Below are 23,017 nucleotides of genomic sequence, written 5' to 3'. Positions count from 1 at the left end.
TTCTGGAATCGGTTCTGTGGTGTGTTGCTCCTGCCGTGTGGCTGGACTCACGAACCGATCGAACCTGTTGGACTTTTACCGGCTCGTGTCATGTGTGGTCACAGAGGTTTGGAAAATCGGCGACAATCCTTAAATCGTGCCGTGTGAACCAGACCTAAAACTCACAAGCTCTACTCCTCTCATCTCGTCCATAGTTAACGCTCTCTGACTCTGGTCGCTATGGTAACGTTTACATATCCCTTCAAAATAAGATACAAAATACAGCTACGCCACAAAAACCAGCATTTTACTTTAGTGAAAATTTTAACTGATAACGACTAAAGGGAACCCTGAGCTTGTTTCTCTGCAACCAGACGGTCCCATCTGGGAGTGATGAGAGACAATGACACCTGAAGTGTTGCTTATGCACAGGGTGCTTGGTCTCTACGTGGCGAAACAGTTTGAAGGCTTCAATGCTTCATTAACGAGCCGGTCATCATATCGTATCATATCATATCATATCATGCAGAGCTTGGAATGTGGGAATCACCTACCGGGATAAATCCATTCTCCTGTCTCTTCTCTGGGCCTTTTTCCTTCACAAAGAAACTTCCCAAAGACATCTGATCTGTTTCTTACTCATTTTGCTGCTTGTGGGCTCAATGTTGCCGCGCAAGATGTAACGGAGAGAATCCGGTTAAAGGATTTTCAAAATAAAAGATCCTCCAGATTCATATAATACATAAAACGGAAATATTTAATTATTTCTTGCGCGGCCCGGTACCAATTGGTCTGCCCGGTGGTTGAGGACCACTGGGGTAAACAGTTAAACGAGGCTAAAAGAGATGGAGGAAAAGATAGAATCTACAACATGGTCTTGCTCTGGATGCTCCTCAGCCTCCTGCTCGAGGAAAGGGGTTGAAATAGACTGTGTACAGGATGGATGGAGTCCTTCATGATGTGGAGCGCCCTTATCCTGCATCATGATGTGTAGAGGATGATGTGTAGAGGGAAGGCTGCTCTCCACAGTCCTCTGTGCAGCATTAAGGCTTTCTCTGTGTATGTTTGTGTCTTATGAAATGGACCACAGAATCCTGAGCAACCAACAATCAAATAGTTTTGGCCTGACCCAGACCAAATTTTGGGTCAGGCTACAGACCCAAAATTTGCATCTAAATTTTAACATAAAATATGTCTTTTAATGAGTAATTTGATAAAGCATTTGAAAACTAAGCAATGTGTATTTGCTCCATTTGTAATTTGCTAAAACAGAGGGACTGTAGGCTTAAAAAGAAGAGCCATCCTGTTCTAAATATAATTAATTTGTGTCTGAAAGGTATTGTGTCAAATATAAGTAACTTGTTAACTACTTGGTATTAGTATCGGCGAGTACATAAACTGAAGTACTCTTACTTGGTCAGCAAAAAACTGGTATCATGACGCCCCTAGATGATGATGCATGTACTCTGGAAGCTTTACCTGGTCTCTGTTGTTAATGTTGGAATAGGGCAGAGCTCCTGACATGAGCTCATAGAGCACAATGCCGAAAGCATACACATCTGACTGGAAGCTGTAGGGATTCTTGTCCTGCAACCTGATCACCTCTGGAGCCTGATAACACCCACAAACGCACACATCATTTCATTCACTTTATTAGAGATCAGGATTGAATTGAATGATAATTATAAGACACTGACCATCCAAAGTATTGAACCAGACAGTTGCTCGAACTGGTGGGAGCCGCTCCAACGAGATTTGACTGTGGCTAGACCAAAGTCACCAATCTTCACGGTCAGATCCTCATGCAGGAAAATATCTTGAAGGACATTAAGTCAAGGAATCCCTGGTACTGCAATGCTTTAAAGCTTACATTTTTTCACTGTCTTTCTGTCTGAACACAGCCATGTTAAAGCGGATGGAAACAAGGATACTGTTGCTCTTCAGGTCTCTGTGAATAATGGACTTGGCATGTAGGTAACTGAGAATAGAAAAAAAGTAATAATACTGCTAAAAAAATGTGACAGTTTTTGTCTATGTTTGGACATTACTTACTCCATGCCCTGAGCAGTCTGACGGGCGATGTCGATCAGCTTGATCATCTCAAATTTGGTTTCAATGATGTGCAGATGGTGGTACAGACTGGAGCCTTCACACCACTGGGTCACAATGGCCAGCTGGGGTTTGGTTGTGTAACCCATGAACAGCAAGATATTCACATGACGCGTTTTTCTGATGGAAACCACACACTGTAGTTAAACTACAAATCAATTGCAGCTCTATACAGAACTAAAGACTTTAATAAAAATGTTGCTTCTGTCAATTACAAAATAATTAGCTACCTTTTTAAATACGGTAATTGTTTACTTCTACTTTCCTCTAGTGACTCTGCCATAAATGACCTTATCACAGGTGAAGTAAGTGACCCTGCTTGGTTTCCTTAGATAGACTTTTTTACCCATCTGAGGTAAAAAAAAAGAAGTTTGACTGGAGTGTCTAACAACAAGGATCAAATCTGAATGGATGTAAATGGCGTGGAATCTGTCCGTAGATTAGAATTGACTTTTTTTGTAATAATATATAGAAACGTTAAGGCCTAACCATCTGAAAATAATTACCATTACTCTGACACAAAGCTAAACACCCTCACTTTTCTTCCAAAACTGTACTTCCAGTATGACCTCTCTGTTGATAATGGAGCCATTATATTTGTGCCAGTGCAATGAGACAGATATGAGCGCATATATCTAAGTTAACCAATAATTCAAAATTGTAATTCAAATTCTAATTCCTCAAGGGATTAATAAAGTATTTATTTAGCCTTTAAAACATATGTACTTAAACTTTAGATTTTCTCTTATTTCATTGTGCGTGCATAATTGTTTGTCCTGTTTGTCTCTGTGTTGTCCTGTGATGGACTGGCAACCTGTACAGCGTTAACCCTCACCCGTTAACCGCTGGAGATAGGCACCAGCATCCCTCATGATAACATTAGGGATAAGCATGTAAGATAATGGATGGATTTAGGGATTTTATCTAGGGGCATTTTTAAGTTTAACCTTCATCTCATGGAAGCATTTCAGTAAATTACCCGTCTTGTATTATTGTGCTCAAATAAAGAACTTTATTCTTTCTAGATTATTAATGAATCATTTACAAGTAAATATTGCCTTACTGGACAGTGATTTAAAAGCAATGTTCAATGTTCAATTTGATGCACTCGAAAATTGTGCACACTTGTGCTGGTTCACCTGAAAGAAAAAAGTTAGGCTTAGTAGTGCAAAAGTTAGTCTGGAGCCCTGTTACATATTTAGTACATTTAGTTGTACTAAATGTAGTTTTAGAAGAAGTCTCTAAGCTAACAAAATGTAAAAAATACATAAATAAATAAAGTTAAGGGTTGTGAATACTTTCTAGATGTACTGCTTGTACCACTAGGACTGGATGTCATACAGGCATCCCAGAAACTCTAAACACCCAAATCTCTCTCAAGCTTTCTTTGTGGATATCTGCTTTTATCAGGTAAAATTAATTTATTCAAATGTCTTCTTAAATTGGAAAACCTCTCGGCATCTCGAGGGCTCTGCTTTTCTAAGAGCTAGAGGTGTGCCGATCGGCCACCAATCATAATCGGCCGATTTCCGTGAAAAAGTGTACGATCGGTGATCGCCGATAACCAAAACGATAACCTGTATCTCACTTCTCAGTCTGCGTGTGCAGCTGATCTCCTCTTTCCTTCACACTGCGCAAGCGCGCAGCAACAAATCCTGCCGCGTGGAACTACAATGCTCTGAGAGTGAATGGGGAAGTTTGCACGTTGCAGGGGAAAATTACCTCGGGGGTGAAGCATGTCAAAATGCATCAACACAATGAATCTAATATCACATTTAAAAAGCAAGCACTTTTGTTAAATGTTTAATGTTTGGCTACATTGAGGCTCAACGCAAGGGAAAAAATTACATCCCGAGCGGCCAGATAGCAGGTAAAGCAGCGCACTACTACAAACACTCACACGGATTAGCATGATGGTCAGAAAGCTAAACAAATAACCCGAAAAATAATTCAAGTCTTTGAGCTGACGGTCAAAGACACTGGTTCTTCTCTCGCTGATGAACTGCCGCTACGAGCTTACTGGTAGTAATATCTGACATACGGAGCGCAGTTTCTGCTCTGCTTAAAGCCACAGCATGTAACGTAAACAACAACAAAGATTTCAAATATTAAAACTTTGGCTATGTCCAAACATGAGAGATAATTTATGAAAAAATAAATAAATAATCGATCTCCTCTCCCTCCTTCTGTGTTCTGCAGAATTACTCCACTCAGTCAGAAACAACCAATCAGAACCAGCATTAATCAGCTAGCCATGCTCTTAGAAAGTTTTGATTCAGTAACTTAGGATTGTTTATTTTGATGCAACCTGCATTTGACTTTCAATGAATGTTTCCGTCTTTTACTAGACATTATTTGATATAGGCAGTGTCGTGAGATTTACTTGACTCACGTATAATTCAGGGTACAAGAGAACCTTACTGTTAAATGTTGTTTAACTGGTTGCAGGTTTTTCAGTTGTTCTTTTGACTGAGTAGCTGCTGTGTGTGCCTGCAAGTATGTTGCATGTTTTTAATTTTGCCAGATCATATAGTATCATTTATAAGTAACGCAAAAAATAAACAGTCAATTGAGGCGATCAGCAAAGATCGGTGATCGGCAGAGATCGGCCTCGTGGTTGATCTGTATCGGAATTGGCAGCAAAAAAAACGGATCGGAGCATCCCTACTAAGAGCAGATCAAGATCACAATCTTTAAAAAGCCTGACTTGCCAATTCCAAATTTGGTTGATACTGGTTGTTTATTGGCTAAAAAGTCGCTAAAGCTGGCAAAAATGAGCTTTTATCAACTTTTATAAGACATGACCTGGTGGGTGGGTCTGTTAGTCAGCCATCTCTCATGGAGGAGCAAAAAACGAATTTTCAGACTTTTGTAGCAGTAGATAAGCTCTGTGGATAAGATCGGCTTCTCATGTAAACATCAGCCGATCACAAATCATCCAAAATTAAGGAAATCAGGGTGGATTTATCAGTGGAACCCCCAAAAATAGGAAAGTCAGAGTGATTTAGTGGGATTTTCCACATTGAAGACAATGAACAGATTAACTGGTGTGGTTATACAGAAAATAGTGCAGACCATTTTCTATTTAAGATTAACTGTTGATTTTTGTTGATTTTGCATCTGAATGTGATCACAGGTGAAGACAACCTGTCACCAAATATTAATCAAATAACATTTGATTAATATTTGATTATTATTTGATGAGAAGCAGAAGTCACCTGAGGACGCCCACTTCATTCTTGAAGGCCTGAAGCTGCTGTGGAGTGGGAGCAGTGACATTCAGCATTTTCACAGCCACATCACCTGGGAGTAAAGGGAAAAGACATTCATCAAAACTAAAGACACTAGTTGCTATTTAATAAATCAGAAATATAGGTCAATGCAGTTGGATCATAATACAATTATGTAAAAGAAATATGAAATGAGTGTAAAACCTTACCTAGGTTTTTTTTATTATTTATATTTCACATATTGACAATTATTTATACACACTATAAATCCATGGAAAAATCCCTTTTCTAATTCCTCATCAGCTTTTTCAATGTTTCCTCAGATAATTTGTTGATTTATCTTCGGTAATGTGTGCCAAGTCTTTGAGTTTGGAAAGACTCCTTGCCATCACCCTAATCTTTTGCTCCATCCAAAGATTCTCTACCAGATTCATGCTTGCACTCTAGCACAGGGATGGCCAACCCGCGGCTCGCAAGCCGCATGCGGCTCCTTGACCGGTTCCATGCGGCTCTTACGTTCATATAGTCGCATTCTGCCAGACGTGCAATAATGACGAAAAGTAGTCAAATGAACTGTCAGTTATTGACAGCAGCAGCACGCCATTACTGTTGGCCGTAACCACGCAAAAACAACACAAACAAAAAACAGTCTTTGTTTCTCTTGCAGCCTTACTATTATAAACCTAACCCTAACCCCTAACCCACTTTCCAGTTGTTCGCCATCTGCTCTCACACAAACCTCCGCTCACCCCTCACTCTCACTCCCCCGCCCCCTCGCTCTCTCATCCATCCTGATGCATTCGCGGACAATGGGAAATCATACACTCTAATTTTAATCTCTAAACAGCGTAACATCCAGTAACATTTAGCACATACTGTAGGGTCGCTATAATATCCAAGTTTCGCTTCGCTTGAGTGCAATACGGTATTTTCGTCAAATGTGCATGTGCGCAGTTTTTCAGTAAGAGTAAAATCATTTGAGTAAACCTTTTGCGCTCAAAATGGCAGGGAAAAAATGCACAGGAAAACGAAAATATGAAGATGAACACAGGACGTTTTTCACAGAGTGGGAGAATTTATATTTTTTTGTTGAACGTAGTGGAAAGCCATTCTGCCTTATATGTCAGGTGTCCTTGTCGCATTTTAAGGCTTCAAACCTTCAGCGCCACTTCAGCTCACTCCATGCTAACATCGACCAGGAATTTCCAAAAGGAACTGAACTTCGCAAGCACAAGTTGGTTACCTTGAAAAGTCAGACAGAAAAGCAGGCAAAGTTTTTCCAAAAATTTACAAAGCACTCAGAGATTGTAACGCTTGCATCATATCAACTGGCTTGGAACATTGCACGCGCCAAAAAGCCATACAATGAAGGGGAGTTCATTAAAAACTGCCTCTGTGACGTTGAAATCTTGTCTCCTGAAAACGATAAACTAAAACGAATGGTATCAGACGTCCAACTGTCCCGTCACACTGTTGAGCACAGAATATCAGACATTAACATGGCTATTCAGTCACAGTTGCACTCTGATCTTCAAGCTTGTGAGTATTTTAGTGTTGCATTGGATGAGAGTTGTGACATACAAGACAAGGCTCAGTTGACAATATTTGTACGGTCTGTGTCAAACGATTGTTTGATCAAAGAGGAACTCCTTGATATCATGCCATTAAAAGACAGAACCCGTGGCATAGATGTGAAAGATTCAATGATGGATGCATTTGTGAAAGCAAATCTGCCCATAGCGAAACTAACTGCAATAGCCACAGATGGGGCGCCAGCCATGATCAGATCTGTGAATGGGCTTGTGGGGCTGTGCAAAGCTGACCAAACATTTCCAGAGTTTTGGAATTTTCACTGCATCATACACAGGGAGCAACTTGTGTCTAAATCATTGAATTTAGACAGTGTCATGAAGCCTGTGATGGAAATCGTCAACTACATCCGCACACATGCGCTTCACTACCGACAATTCAAGAATCTCATCGCTGAGCTGGAACAAGGGCTTCCAGGTGACCTGCCGCTACACTGCACTGTAAGTTGGCTGTCAAAAGGCCAGGTATTCTCTCGCTTCTTCCAGCTTTTGGATGCTGTGAAAGTGTTCATGGAAGAGAAGAACAAGGTCTGTCCTGAGCTCTCAGACCTCAAGTGGGTTATGGGTCTGGCCTTTTTGGTTGGCATGCTGTGTCACTTGGACAAACTGAACCTGACCTTGCAGGGTAAATTAAAAATGCTGCCTGACCTGGTGCAAAGTGTGTTTGCATTTGTCAACAAACTGAATTTGTTCAAGGCGCACATTCAAAAGGGAAATTTAACACATTTTCCCACTCTACTAAAAGCCAGCGGGCAGGTGGCCCGACACCCTGAACAAGCAAAGAGCCAGATATGCAACACTGGTTGAAAACCTGCACGAAAGCTTTGTGGCCCGGTTCCGTGATCTACAACTGAAAAGGCCACAGATTACATTCCTTGTCGACCCATTTAATGCTGAGACAGACTGTTTGAAAGCCCCGCTAGTCATAGATGAGTGTGCGGCTGAGTTGGAGATGATTGATCTTCGTGAGGAGGACCAACTGAAACCTGCTTTAAAGGAAGGGACCATTGAGTTCTGGAAACATGTGCCAAAGGAAAAATATCCCAATGTCAAACAAGCTGCACTTAAGATACTGTCAATGTTTGGGTCAACATATGTCTGCGAGTCTGTGTTTTCTACCCTGAAACATGTGAAATCAAAGCTGACCGACTGTTCTGTTCTGACCGACATCCATGTCAAAGAATTGCTTCGAGTGATAACAACGGAGTACAAGCCAGATCTGAACAGGATTGTTCAAGACAAGGAATGCCAGAAGTCCCATTAAATAACACATGTAATGCACATAATAAAAGGAAAAATGTATTGTAAATTGTTCTATTATTGTTTGTTTATTTGGTTAAACAGAGTTTGTTTGCATGAGAAAGTGCACAGTGTTCATTGTTGAAAATGTCTGGCCTGTGGTCTTTGTAGTGTTAAAATAGTGTGTGAAATTTACAATAAATCTGGCTGAGCAAAAGTATGAGTATGAGGAAGGGATGGGTTGATGTTCATGTGTGCCCATGCATATGATGTGGCTCTTTGCGGTAACTTGGTAAAAAATGTGGCTCTTGGTCTTTGTCTGGTTGGCCACTCCTGCTCTAGCAGAATAAGTAAACAAGATGGTTTTTAATTATTTTCATGAATACAAAGATTAGACAGATGTTCAGAACGTTTCTCCTGCTGGTGGGACTGGGTGGTGTTTTGTTTGACGTTTCCTTGCTACAAAAACTAAAGTGTGTATGCTAGAGTAGAGAACAGTACCATACAGACCATAACTCAACCTTTCTATTTGGCAGAGCAAAATGTTATCTACTCTGATATTAACTAATGGCTACAAGTTTGTTCTAGCTTGTTAAGTGAGGTTTAAGAAGCAAACTACAGTCAGAATCTTACCATGCCATTTTCCTTTAAAGACAGTTCCAAAGGATCCAGAGCCTATCCTCTGACCCAGGGTGATCTGACCTTCTGGAATCTCCCAGTCATCACTGGAGTCTCTTCTGCCCAGTGTTTTCTGTTCCACAGGACATAAGGTTGACAAGCAGCACACAGTACCCTGTTGTGCAACACTTAGATCTCTGATGGGCTCTCACCATTTTATTGCGATCTTCAGACGATGACGAAGACTTGCGTTCCCTTTGTTGGCATGGTGACTTCTGTGGTGCTTTGACATTGGTCAGTGAGCCAGGAAGAGATGCTGGGGGTGTGGCAGACAGCCCAGTGGTAGAACCTGGAGGAGAACAAGGAAAATGGAAAAAGGGTTGGAAAAAAGAATCAAATCTTCCTCATTATGGATGAAGGACTGGGCAGAGCTCTGCGTTCAAAGCTTGAGATTTTCAGTCAGACTTTTTAAATTATGCTTAAAAGCTTTTTCTTAATTCATTGTTATAATCTTTTTATTTGTTGATAACCAAAACCAACACAGATGTAGAACTTTATTCAATTGAATAAAGTTCAATTGAATAAAGTTCAATTGAATACAAAGCAACCAAGTAAATAAGTGCTTTAGAATTTATCCAGAAAAATGTATTTACTGGAAGCTAACTGCGCTAAACATTTTCAAAGTTAGTAGAAGCACTAAAGAAAAAATTTTATCCACCACTGTAAATGTGGATAATAACAGAGTAAAGTGAATAATTTAATCACAGCTAATAGTGTACATGACATGAAGAAATTGCTTCTGATTACACACCCTCACAGATTTGTGATTCTTACCTGCATCTGACCTCTGCAAGCCCTGATCACGAATAAGATCCTGAGAAAAGAATGAGAACTGTAAAAATGTGAAAAGGAGCAGAATATCTGCTACTGACAGGGGACAAAGTGACCGTCAAACAATGGTCAATTATCGGAGCACTTTTTTATGTCACATCCCACTAAGTGTATGCATAACAGATTTGATGGGTTAATGTCAAGAACAAACCAGTTTGCCCACCTAAACAGCCTTCCGTTTGCACAAAAAATGATAGTAAAATTTGATGAAATATCTTTTAGGGTCACAGGTTTGTTGAGTATAATACAGTAGAGATGTGAAGCACAGGGTGCAAGTGTTGGATGTGTTGAAGACTGAAAACACAATGTTAATATAAGAGTAACTTATTTGTATCCAACCAGCAGTGAGTCAGAGGAAACCAATGAAATGACTCACCCATGAGACATTCCATTTCCCTAAGAGCCAATCAGGTAACTTATTAGAGGCCTATAGACTCAAAATACAACATAGATTCCATATGTTACGCTTCATCTGTACAAATTGCAAAAAATCAGAATCCAGTCTTTAACCCAAAATGAAAAATACTTTTACCAAATCTGATTTTATATTACAGAAGCGTTTAAGTGCCAGTGCTTGAAAATAAATTCGGGAGCGGTATCTTGTTTAAACAAGAACATTTCTAGTTTAACGAGATGTAAAATTTATAGTGTGTATATATATATAATATGCATAATAATTATACATACATATATATAATAGAAACTGTTTCTCTAAAACCAACATATCTTAATATCTTTTAAATAAGAAAGGCCATAACAGTAAAACTTTTTTTTGACGTTGTCTAGAAGAAGCAGGATGAGGAGAGTCATATCTTTATGACTTTATGCATCTTTAACAAGTTACAATCTTTCAAAGGAGCATAGTTTTATCTCGTTAAATAAAAACAACTCTCATGTTAAAATAAGAAACTTGTTTTCACGAGTTATATCTTGTTATAACAATAAAGTTTCTCTTTTTAACCAGTTTTTTTTTCATTAAAATATGGAAGTTTATCATTATAACGTGTTTAACATGTTTTGTCTCTCGTAACAATAAAGGTTCTTGTTTTAACGTGTTTTTATGTTGTTAAAACGTGAGTGTTCTATTGTTACAACAATAAACTTTCTTGTTTTCATTAGTTTTGCATCTTGTTGAAACATAAAAGTTTTTCAATATAACACCTTGTTATAATGAGATATTATAACAAAATATACTGCTTCTGATTTTATTTCCAAGCTCTGGCAGTTAAACTCTTCTGTACTTTATAGTAGGAAGTTTTCTGAATTTATTCAAAGTCCTTTGCTGTCCTAAAGAACATGCAATGCTCTAGTCTAAAGGCTTGTTGTTTATGTTTAAATCATGTGTTGCTCAATATTGCAGTACATACTTATCATTGGCAAAAAAACAAAAAAAAGGGGGGAAATGTGGGGTCAAAAACGTCCAAAAATGAAAGCGAATATTGTCCATAAACAACAACAAAAAAATCCAAAGCTCCAATCTGCCAGTAACTAAAATATGGTTTATTTTGTAATCTGTCAGTGATATTTCTTGGAGGCTTTACAAATATTTACTAAAGGTTAAGGGGCTTAAAGTTAAAAAGGGGCACATTGAACAAAATCTTAAAGCACTGGAGGGCTGTGTTGATCTGAGACTATAGTTGTTAAAGAGATCATAGGAGAGAAGGTCACAGGTTATGAAGTATGTTATAAACCTTAATAATATCTGACTATTTAACTTCCATAGCAACCTGGTTGCAGACTACTTTAAAAATGAAAAAGGTTCAGTTAACCCCTGTAAGCTTAATTTTTTTTATGTTATCACTTCAGAAAGATCTAGATTTGTAAGGTTGAGAAATAAATTATTCGTCAGTAGATTTTGATATTCAACAGGATCTTGAGAAACATCCATGCATATAAGTTTAGTCAATTACTGTATATATCGCATCTCCATAAAGAAATTCTGGCAGAGGTCTACTGAAAGTCTAGGGCTCTAAATATGCTTGAATTGTAACACATATAATAGATGTAAATCTTTACCATTTGTTTAGTGAGAATGGCAATGCTATAAAATTTCATTTAATGGTTTCAGCAAAGATAAATTAAGAGATTAAATTGTACATTTAGGATTTAATTTGGAAGTTTACTTTGTAAAAGTGCAAAAAATTATCTTGATAGTTTGATTGTTGCATTAGCATGGCTACAATCTGATGAAGTCATCTTTTGTGTTTGAGCTAGGTTTGTTCACAAATACATCACAGTAAGTAATAGCCGATAATCAGAGATGGATTTTAAACTTGGTCAATTGATCTGGGCCCCATCTCACAGGCTCCACTTAATCTATATTAAGTGAAACATCAGCACAACTAGCAGCACACTGCTAGTTGTACTGATGTTTTTCGTGAGAAGGGGTGGCTAAATCAGATTCTAAATAAGGTCACATATTGCCTTGGACCGGCCCTGCATGAACAGCCAGAGTGCACGTCTCTGCTGGGTGCGAGACCAACAGGGAGATTTTATTAATGAAGCCTTCCTGGACTTGGTGTCTTAACAACATGGCGGCAGAGGCACTGAGAATCTGTTCAGTCATTATTAGACCAAGGGCAGCCAGGCTAATTTATTATTACTAAATTGCTTTTGTTAACTAAATACTATTGTTGAGGCCTGTTTGTGCGCCTCCAGATAAATACATACAATAACAAATAAATAATTTAAAAATGAAAAACAACTCAAAAAAGGGCACTTGGGACATCAAGGATAATAGGGGCAGAGGCTCAAGCTTCCTCTGCTCCCCTGTCCCCTGCACGTGCCTGCTAAACAGTACTCATTACCTTGTGAAAATTGAACATAGTTTATCATATTCAGCTTGTCCAGCAGACTCACATCAATGTTGACAGGCTCAATGGTGTTAATATGGACATTGGGGGCGGAGGACGAACGATCTCGCTGGCCAAACTGGTTGCGGTGGTCTTCCTCACTGGTCCGAAAACTATTTGGAATGGGAATGGACTTGGATGGGGACACTGTAGTGTGGTATATAGAGCTGAAGAAATGATGATGAAGTAAAAGGTCAGCAGACTGACATTAGGACTACATCTGAAATTCTGACATTGCTCAAAAGTAGAGGGTGATCTCATCAGGCAGGATATGATCATTGAAACAGCACATGTGGATTAAATACAGGTCGTTGCTGCCTTCCTATACCCAACAAAGCTGTTTGGAGGAAATTTCACAATTATATTTAGCAGATTGCAATAGAATATCATGAAACTGTAAAATTCCCATATTTACACTGTAAGTTATGGACTGTATGGGATCTACAGGCAGCTGGCTGGAACAAACATTCAGTGTCTCAGTTATGATTGGATTGATTTTGGGAGCACTTCTAAATAGCAGTGTGAGCTGAAGAAGTGCATACCCGGTAGAGTCCGATGGGGGGAGAGATGGACAGAGCTCAGACACAGGTGTGGTTCCCTCTGAGGAGACCTCTTCCTGGCTGAACGGATGATGCTCGAAGAACTTTGATACAAGCAGCAAGCTGCACAACACAAAAAAGAGACAAAATCATTTCTAAAGTTTATTTAGAAGATCTCAAGGTTAGTGAGCTCAAAAGCGGAGCCATAATGTCGTTCAGATTGACATTTACCATTTACTTAGGAGAACTAGCAGGAAACGGGGAGCATCATGCGGTTTATAAAGATAAGACCACAGCACCACAATGTGGTCAACATGATGGAAGTTTTACAATATTAATTCAAACACTGGGGTTAATATTGTGTCATGAAACACAGATGTTTATGTGTAAAAAGATAACCATGAGAAAAATATATTTATTATTAAATCCATTTACAGACATTGTAAAAAGAAAGTACACTTTCTTTAGGTTTTGTGCATTAAGACATAAAATTAATACGGTTTTTACCATGCTCTAAAATTACATGTACAGTGGCATGAAAAAGGTTTTGCCCCTTTCTGATTTCCTAAACTTCTACATATTTATCACACTTCAGTGTTTCAGAACATCAAACTAATTCACATATTAGTCAGACAACACAAATAAACACATATTGCAGTTTTAAATGAACGTTTTGGAAAAAAAACGATTAAAAACCCAGACACCGGACACTAGCAATATTAAAGTAATTTATTTACGGTAAGATCATCATCAGCTCTTCATGAGATATGTCGAGACGGATGGAATAAAGGCAGCGGAATAGGGTTTTCCTAAAACGCAAGCTTTTATTGAAAAAAAAAAAATTCATGTGAAGAACAAATAAAATAATTTCTTCCTACTTTGATCACAATTAAAGAGAAAAATGGAGATGTAGCTGCATTTATCAAGGCAGGTGATAAACTAAACCTTCAAAAATTAAAACTGCGGGTGGAACAGGAGGCAGTGTGAGATACAGAGATGCTGTGCTAAAAATAAAACCTCTGACAACTGTAGACGCTGCAAATCTTTGTGTGGGAGTTGCACCGGGCAAAAAGAGGTGATCTGTGCTGTCTGCGAGTTGTAAATTATTATATTAGCCTAATTATAAATAGTTTAAATAGTTAGAATAATATATTCTTGCCTGTGTTCTGAAATCAACATGCGCATTACAGTGGCTGCTGATGCAACGTGGCGTTCCTCTATTGGTTAGAAAATGTTTTTGCACTGAGCGAGAACAATAAGTCTACCAGAGCCAACTATTATTAGTGAGAAGTAGGAATGTGCGAAAAGGCATGAAATTTATATCATGATATCTATTTTGATGGGTGGCGGTAACAATATATATTATATGTTTCTAGTATAAAACTTAACAGTAGAAATAAAAAAAAAATCACATACTAATTGAGTGAAATGTGTATATGAATGTGTCAGTGCTAGTTTTCATGGATGTTATTTGCATTTAATGTTTGTAATAGTTTTATTGTTTTTATGGTGTTGCCTGTCATTGCCAGGTCTTCCTTAAAAAATCTAATGTTAAGGGAGACTTAACATGAACATTTTTCATTCATGAATGAAAAATATATCTATATAGAATCACTAACTTTAATGTATTGGATGTCTGTGTCGAATCCTACTTTTTCTTCCGAATGTTGTGACTGGAACTTCTAGTCAATTGAATTCAAGTACATGCTTCGTTTTAGGTGGTAAAACAAATTGCTTGTATTTCCTCCTTTTGCAGGAGCTGTGGTTTCGGAAAGTCAGACCGATACTCCCCACTTTCTGAGCGTGGCGTTTGCCATGCTCCTCCTGAGCATCGTGCCAAGACCACGGGAGGGTTAAGACAATTAGTCCATTGGACTCTGCGAGCTTTACCCCCGCTGTGAGTTCCAGCGGGGGTCATACTGACCCCACATGCCCTTTAACCTCTCCTTTCCCCACTGTCTAACCATGACATCTGCCGTGCTCTTCTTGAGCGTTGCGCTAAGAAAGACTACTGGCGTTTTGGCACCAGCCTTTTTAACAAGCTCTTCCCTCGTGCTCTCTGCCACACTGCTTCCCGTTTGCCCAGTTTTGATGCCAGTCGATTATGTCATCAACGAGCATTACCGTGGTTAGCCGGTAGAGTGCAGATCTCTTTCATAGGCCAAATTTCTATCATTTGTACCATATAGTGTATATATTACACATTCCTAGTGTGAAGTGTGTCGGGAATGATTAAAACACAAGTGTCATGATCTGATTAAGTAGAGAGAAAAAGTTCCAAGCTGGACAGCTGGATGAAGCCCTCATGTCCAGAACTTACTCTAGCTGGTCATAGTTGACACACATGAGAGGAACCTCTGTGCTGCAGCGCTGATGGAACTTGTAGCCACAGGTCTGACAGCGAAAACCCTGGAACAGCAGTTTTCTACAGAAATCACAGAAGGCCAATGTGAAGAAGGTCTTCCTCACCTGCCAAACACACATAAATACACAATCAGGAGCATGTGGGCCTGAGCAACAAAGAAGATAGGTTCTTGTCTCCACAGGGGCTAGCACTGCAGTGTGTCTTTTCAACCAGGTTGCAGCTCAGCAGCGACAGTACCAGTTTTCAAATAGCAGTACACAGACTCCGTTAGGGACACTTGATGGACTGGTTATGACCCCATCTCTGAGGGTTAGTCATTACAACTTTTGTTGGATCAGTTAAAAGCTTAACCAGCTTCAACGTGTGTGTGAGTGTGCAAACAAATTTAAAAAATAGCAAAAAAACAAAAAAAGAAAGTGTACCTGTGAAAATAGGGCTGAAACAATAACTTGGATAAATGTGATTACTCGTTTATTTAAATAATCAACAAATTCAGTAATTATTTAATCGTTAACTGGAGTATACAGACTCAAACATGTTATGTGCTGAAATAACACAGCAATCAGAACAGTAATTATCCCAAACTGTTTAAAAATATATACATTTGGCATTCAAGATAAAAAACACACCTTTGTTTGTTAATTTCTTTTACCTACAACTCTTCTCGTTGCAGTTTTAGCTTCACCTGCTTCAAATCCTTCTATTAAGCATCTTTTTGCTATCCGATTAGTACACTGCATTGATGTTAAGCCTACCAGAAAGAATTGAGCTTTTCACATATTCATATAAAGAATGTTTTACCTGCAGATGCATCCTTTGCTGCAAATGATTAAGAATTCACGAAAGGAATGCTGTTAATGCATTTTAGGCAATACAATGTCCATTGTCTAATTCAAAAAAGAAATTGTTTATTTGCTTCTATTAATGTATTTCTAACATTGTATATATAGGCATAAGAGGTTAAATGAAAACATATGCAGAAAGTACAATGTTTTTTATCTGATCAATCATCAGAGTAATCAATCCAATAATCGATTACTAAAATAATCGCTAGTTGTAGTAAACTGAAACTTGTTTAACATTTGTTATTCTATGTTTAATGGCTTTAATAGTCAAGTTTTAATGTAACACAAAATTCAGAGTTCAGTACACACTTCCCTTAAAGTCACAGTTTGGTACATATGGACGATAAAACTACTTATAAAGGGTCAATAATGTTCCTTCCATCTTCTTCTGCTGCTTATCTGTGGTCGTGTCAAGGGGGCAGCAGCCTAAGTAGGGAGGCCCAGACTTCTCTCTCTTCAGCTACTTGGGCCAGCTGAGAAACACAGTCCCTTCAGTATGTCCTTGGTCTTCCCCTGGCTCTCGGCCTGGAGGGACATGTCCAGAATACTTCACCAGGGAGGAATCCTAACTAGATGCCTGAGCCATCTCAACTGACTCCTCTTGACGTGAAGGAGCAGCAGCTCTACTCTAAGACCCTCCAGGATAACTGAGCTCTTTAAGGATCAGCTCGGACACCCTACGTAGAAAGCTAATTTCAGCTGCTTGTATCCGTGACCTTGTTCTTTCGGTCATGACCCAAAACTCATGACCATAATAAATGAGGGTAGGAACGTAGAACGACCAATAAATTGAGAGCTTTGCTTTTTGACTCACCTCTCTCTTCACCGGTACAGCTCCCCTTCACTGCAGATGCTGCGCCAAACTGTCTGTAGATCTCCCATTCCATTTTTCCCTCATTCATGAACAAGATCCCGAGATACTTAAACTCTTCCACTTGGGGCAGGACATCTTCCCCGAACCCGGAAAAGGAACGCAACCCTTTTTCTGTTCATGACCATGGCAGTGGATTTGGACGCGCTGATCCTCATCGCGGCCACTTCAAACTCAGCTGTGAACCACTCAGTGAAAGCTGTAGATCATGACCTGATGAAGCCAGTAAAACCTTATCATCCGCAAAAAGCAGAGTTGCGATTCTAAGGCCACCAAAACGGCCACCTCAACACCTTGGCTGCGCCTAGCTTCTGTCCATAAAAGTAATGATCAGAATTGGTGACCAACGGCAGCCTCGGCAGGATCTAACTCTTACCAGAAACAAGCCCAACTTACTGCCAGCAATGACAGTATGAGAGTCCCTGTATGACAGTCTGACACCGGTCATACAGGTACCTAACACCTAACACAAATATCACAGGTCCCAGTACACCATACTCCTGGAGTATCCCTCAAGGAGCTCCCTGAGGGACATGGTCAAACTCCTTCTCCAAGTCCACAAAGGACATGTAGACTGGTTGGGCGAACTCCCATGGACCTCCAGGACCCTGCTGAGGGTGTAGAGCTGGTCCAGTGTTCCACGACCAAGATGAAAACCACACTGCTCTTCTTGAAACAGAGGTTCGACTATTCGACAGACCCTTCTCTCCAGGACCCCTGAATAAAACCTGCCAGGAAGGCTTAACAGTGTTACCCCTCTGTAGTTGGAGAACACTCTATAGTCTCCCCTTTTTGAATATGGGGACCACCACTCCGGACTGCCAATCCAGGGGAACTGCCCCCGTTGTCCACGCAATATTGCAGAGTCGCATCAACCAACACAACCTTACAACATCCAGAGGCACTCCGGGAAATCTCATCCACCCCCGGAGCCTTTCCACTGAGGAGCTTTTTGACCACCGCGGCCACTTAAAACAGCCTGGTTTGAAGTGGCCGCGATTCACAGTGATTCTGACAGTGATTCACAGCCTGCTTCCCCTTCTTGAGATGCTGGATGGTGTATGGGGGAATTTTTCTGCCATAATTTGCTAGAAGGAAAAAAAAACGTACCCAGTACAACACTTTCATTCTATTGGCTGAGAGGTTGCCAGGCAATGGTGCATTTTTGATCCTAAAGCAAGTAGAAAATGTTTCATAAGTGAGCAGAGTTTTGCAAGAGCGTGAGAAAAAAGGTTTGAGTACAAACCTTACAAGTTTTGAGAAGAAAGACATTAAGTCCTGCTTTCAAAATGAAAATGTAAGCAAAAGTTTTGAGAACAAAAGTCATGTAATCCTGCTTTTAGACTGAAAATGAGTGCTCTCGAATTATGGCAGAAAAATTCCCCTATAATGGTGGACCAGAATTGTCTCGAAGCCACCCGAGCCGCATTCTGCTTGTATCCATCAGCCGCATTGCCGGCTGTCGAGAAACACAAAGTTCTAGTTTGGTCCACCATTCTTTCTCCACTATCGCTGAATGAGAAACCTTAATGTTCCCAAGTAGCAGAGTTTAGTAATAGATGAGAGTTCTCTCTGTTTTTAAAGCTGCACAACAAAACATTGTATTGTGCAGTTAGTTCTTGACATAAAGATTCTGATGTCTTCAGATATAGAACAAGGCTGTATTTAGTATTATTTAGACAGGAATACTTGTACCATGACACCCCTAATGTTTAGCATTTACATTATAATACATGCATAATTGGAGACTTACAAAGTTATGTGTGGTAAGTGGCACATTCTCCAACACTTCCACGTGGAGCTCCTCTCCAGTCAGCCAGGAGATGTCTGTGTCCCAGCCAATAGGCTTCTTTTCTCTAAAACAGAAGTTGAGAGTACAACAGCTGCTGAAAAACAATGACAGATTAACAGGAAGAAACTAAGTATCCCACTGCTTCAGTATTACTGGTTACTTTCACCTCAAGCAATCATGTACTGTAAAACACAACTGATGCAAGCAAACCAAATGTTGCTTGCATTAGTGGAATCAGGTTAGAGTTGTGATTTACTCTAACCTGTAACACTAGCTCCATACACAAATCTGTATCTGATTTCAAATGTACACATTTTCCATTAGAATGCCCGTATGCAACACCCACAGAACTGACAACTGCAACCTTCTGCCTTCAGGTCTTCAGAAAGGCATAGCTTCGCTACAGTTGAGATCAGAGTTCACTTCACACTGGCTTTAGACCCTCTGCAGTGTGGTTGTTACAATGCTAAAATTTTAAACTCATCACCAAAGATTGGAAGAAATTATACTTGAGATCATGTTTAATACTGTAACATTCTTTTTCGACTGCACAGGTTTACTTCTAATAAAGAGCAGAAACAAATGTGTGAAAGTCCCCCCTCAACTGATAAAGTATATTCATTCAAGATCCACTGGCTGAGTCATTAGATCTCTACTTAAGTGTGAAAAAAAGTGTTTATTTTAATTGTGAGACTATAGTTGGTGCTTAAATACTGTAAATAATGTCTTCCTATTGAATAGAAAATGTGGAAAAAAATTAAATAGAAACTCACCAGTTAATTATGGTGAGTTGAGGGCAGCTGGTGGCTTAGCTAGTTTTCTTGGAGAAACCCTGAAAACAGTTCCGGGCCTCATGGCTGTCTGGTTTTCTTTTACATTTTTTATCTAAAATTGAACATTTTCAAGGATAATCTGTTTGAAAAATGCCTCTTAAAAACTACAGTGAATGAGATCATGCTATAATTTTGTACTTTTTGACTCAATAATCACACTACTGATGTTAGCATCCACACTTTAATGGTTGCCATTAACACAGTTAACAACATGCGCTCCTCTCACAACAGAATGAAAAACTACAGTTCTAGCCCCGCCTCCCATTACCTCACATCCAACACATGCGCAGTAAGCTACTTACAACATAACAATCTCCCCTCTTTATTTAAAGAACACATAACGGGTTAAAACAACATTCAGTAGTAGCATTTTAACTATTTATTTTAGCTCCATTTATTTGAACTTAACTTATGTAAGGAACAGTAGTGTTTTTAATTGTTATTTTAATCATTAAATTGCCATTTCTCTTCACTTAGGGCTCTCAGCAGTCCCAGGGCAGATGCCCCCACTTTTGTTAAGCAGTTAGCAAGTTGGTCTTTTTTAGATGTCCATATGATTTCCTGAATTGTCCCAGAACCCATAAGTTTTTTGATGCTGATGATATCAAGCCGAAGTCTCTTTTCAGTTACACATTTTGTAGATTTGACAGCATCAAGGAGGGAATGGTTGTCTGTTACACAGGTAATGGGTAGGATGTTGCGGTGGCCATCACCAACTATGAGCTCTGAATAGAGTGTAGTAAGAAAGACAGCACTATCAATCCCATCTGCTAGTGCTAAAGTCTCTCAGGCTAATGTGCTTCGTACCACTCTCCTAATCCATCTTGATTGCCAGCATATGGGTGAAAATTTTCCATCTTCTCCCATCAGCATGACAAAATGTCCTCCTTGTGTCCCTCCATCTGAGAGGTTTCCTATTGAAGAATCACTGAACACCACTAGCTTGTGGTATTTGGCATTGGTTCCTAAGCATTGGAACCTGATGGTATAGATTTAAGTTTTCTGATCAGTTTGTTTGCACAGTGTAATGTTTGAATTGTAGCATGTTTTGTGTTTGACGCCAAAATAGATATGTCACACATGATTTGGTCTGCTCCATCTTGCTACCCACAGAATCTGTCCAATCTTGGATTTTAACATGTCCATTTCTGTCTGTTGATAGAGATTCTCGCTGTGGTGCTCTGATGGGATCCACAGGAATGGACTGTAGGTTTTTAATGTATGCACGCTGTTGTACTCTGATTTCATTCTGCACAGAATGAACCTCCATTCCAATGTAGTTGAAGGTGTGATGTTCTTCTCGTCCAACTTGAAAAGCAGCTTTCAGTTTGGGGATAATAGCTGAAGAAAACATGTCTGAGCCACCCCATACAAAGTCATCTACATGGCATGCAAGAACTCCTGTCACCTTACAAAAATAATCTTGTCAGTGGAAGACAGCTGGATCAACTTTTGACACAGTTCCTCCCAGCGTCTGCATGGTTTCTTTCACCGTGTTGTACCAGAACAAGGAAGCATCTGCCAAGCCATAAACACATTTATTTAACTTCCATACAATTCCTTCGCTCTCTGCCTCTTGAGGTGGACGGATACACATCCCGTGTTAAATCTTTACCTTGCAAAAAAGCTGCTTTGATGTCCATAGAGTTCAGCTTCCATTTATTTTGACATATAACGGCTATGACCATCTTTAGAGATTCAGAGGAACAAGTGGGTGAATCCTTAGGAAGTTCTTGAATGTTAATTTCTTCAAAGCCTCTTGCAACCAGTCTAGCTTTGGGTACCATGCCTGCTTGTGTTTTCTTGAGTGTGCACACCCACCTCATTGATATGCATTTCTGACCTTCATCTTTTTCCTCCACAAATACATTGTTACTTTTCCAGTTTTCAAGTTCAGTTTGTTTAGCGTGTGAGAAAATGTCCTCGTTCACCACTAATATTTCATCTCTGTTGTCAGTATTGGTCTTGACATTTTCAACCACTTCAAGGTTGCTTACTTGTCCCACATCAACTGACTCTGTGGATCCAGCAATTTCCTCTCTCTCAGTGTATTCTAAGTTGTACCAGTTTTTGTGTTTCCCACTGGCTTTCCCTGCACGGCTTGTTATTTGTCCAGCATATTTTTGATCTGTTTCTTTGTCTGTGTATTTAACTCCTTTTCCAGCTTCCAGTTTTATTCCTTCACTTACAGTTGTTGTGTGTGCCAGTAGGAGACCATCCTCTTCAGGTTGTACCGGATCACAGGAAGATTCGCTGTTTTCTGCCAACAACTTGAAAACAGCGAATCCTCCTGTGATGTACTCTGACATACGTTCCACCATGCCTGATGAATATTACTACACCATTTTGGCCAATAACCACAGCTGGCCCTTTCTACTCCTGACAGTCTGTACATTTATAATAGACTTTGTCTCCTGTTTCATATTTGTCATATGTGGGTCGCAGCTGTTTTCAGAGGGCTCTTTGGATCCTCTTTGAACATTCAGCCTCAGCAAAGGCTTTTCTCATGTCATGCAGTGTTGCAGTGTGATGACCCATCCATATATTGACATCAGTTTCCAATGCTGGAGGTCTATCAATCAGAACTAAAGGCAGGTTTGGGTTTTGACCAAAAACAAGTTGATAGGCACTGTAGCCATGTGCATGTTGTTGTTTTTTGCCATTAAAGCCCAGTCCAGGGCCATTTTCCAGTCACATTTGTTGTCTCTCTTTACCTTGAGAAGCATTTCAGTAAGAATTTGATTGTGTCTTTCCAGCAGGCCGTTGCTCCATGGACTGTATCCAGCAGTGGTTTTAACCTCAATGTTAAAATATTCAGCCATGTCTCATTTCCTCATTGTTAAATTCACCTCCATTGTCAGTGAATAATCTGTGAGGTGGGCCATGAACGCTTATCCAGCAGCAAATAAAATGCTTCACTATCTCTTTGGGTGTTTTTGTGGTGATAATGCTCTCTCCACTGAATCTTGTAAAATGGTCGATAGCATGTAGACACCACAGACCTGGCTCAAGCTCATGTAGGTCCACAGCTACAATCTCATTATACGTTGAAGCCATGGGTAAACCCACTGCAGATTTAGGTTTCGCTCTACTGTACGGGATGCATATTTCAGTTTTTTACAATTTTCTTCAGGATTGTAATGCTTTCATCATCAGTGTTGCCTGAGCAAGACAAGATATTTTGTAGTCTGTCTAACAGAGTCATGCCCAAATTGTTTATGCAGCTTTAGCAGTACAGTTCTTTTTCTTTTGCTGTCATGTTTTC

At 39.6% G+C, this 23,017-nt stretch overlaps 1 protein-coding gene across 2 annotated transcripts in view; it reads right to left on the bottom strand.

Moving 5' to 3' along the window:
• Nucleotides 1–23,017, bottom strand: part of braf (B-Raf proto-oncogene, serine/threonine kinase) — a 50,001-nt gene that overhangs the window by 5,747 nt on the left and 21,237 nt on the right. The window contains exons 5-16 of one of the 2 annotated variants that reach the window (XM_023349796.1): nt 18,881–18,983; nt 15,367–15,515; nt 13,050–13,169; nt 12,515–12,674; nt 9,599–9,638; nt 8,977–9,113; nt 8,780–8,897; nt 5,307–5,391; nt 2,032–2,208; nt 1,911–1,927; nt 1,677–1,795; nt 1,459–1,590 (exon numbers count right to left, since the gene is read on the bottom strand). In XM_023349796.1, the coding sequence (XP_023205564.1) occupies nt 1,459–1,590; nt 1,677–1,795; nt 1,911–1,927; nt 2,032–2,208; nt 5,307–5,391; nt 8,780–8,897; nt 8,977–9,113; nt 9,599–9,638; nt 12,515–12,674; nt 13,050–13,169; nt 15,367–15,515; nt 18,881–18,983 (1,357 nt within the window). Of the gene's footprint in view, nt 1–1,458; nt 1,591–1,676; nt 1,796–1,910; nt 1,958–2,031; nt 2,209–5,306; nt 5,392–8,779; nt 8,898–8,976; nt 9,114–9,598; nt 9,639–12,514; nt 12,675–13,049; nt 13,170–15,366; nt 15,516–18,880; nt 18,984–23,017 lie in introns of both variants that reach the window. The other variant, XM_023349795.1, reaches the window with a different exon arrangement.

Source organism: Xiphophorus maculatus, chromosome 17, assembly GCF_002775205.1.
Source record: "Xiphophorus maculatus strain JP 163 A chromosome 17, X_maculatus-5.0-male, whole genome shotgun sequence".
Lineage (NCBI taxonomy): Eukaryota > Metazoa > Chordata > Actinopteri > Cyprinodontiformes > Poeciliidae > Xiphophorus > Xiphophorus maculatus.
This window is presented reverse-complemented; position numbering and strand designations above follow the sequence as displayed.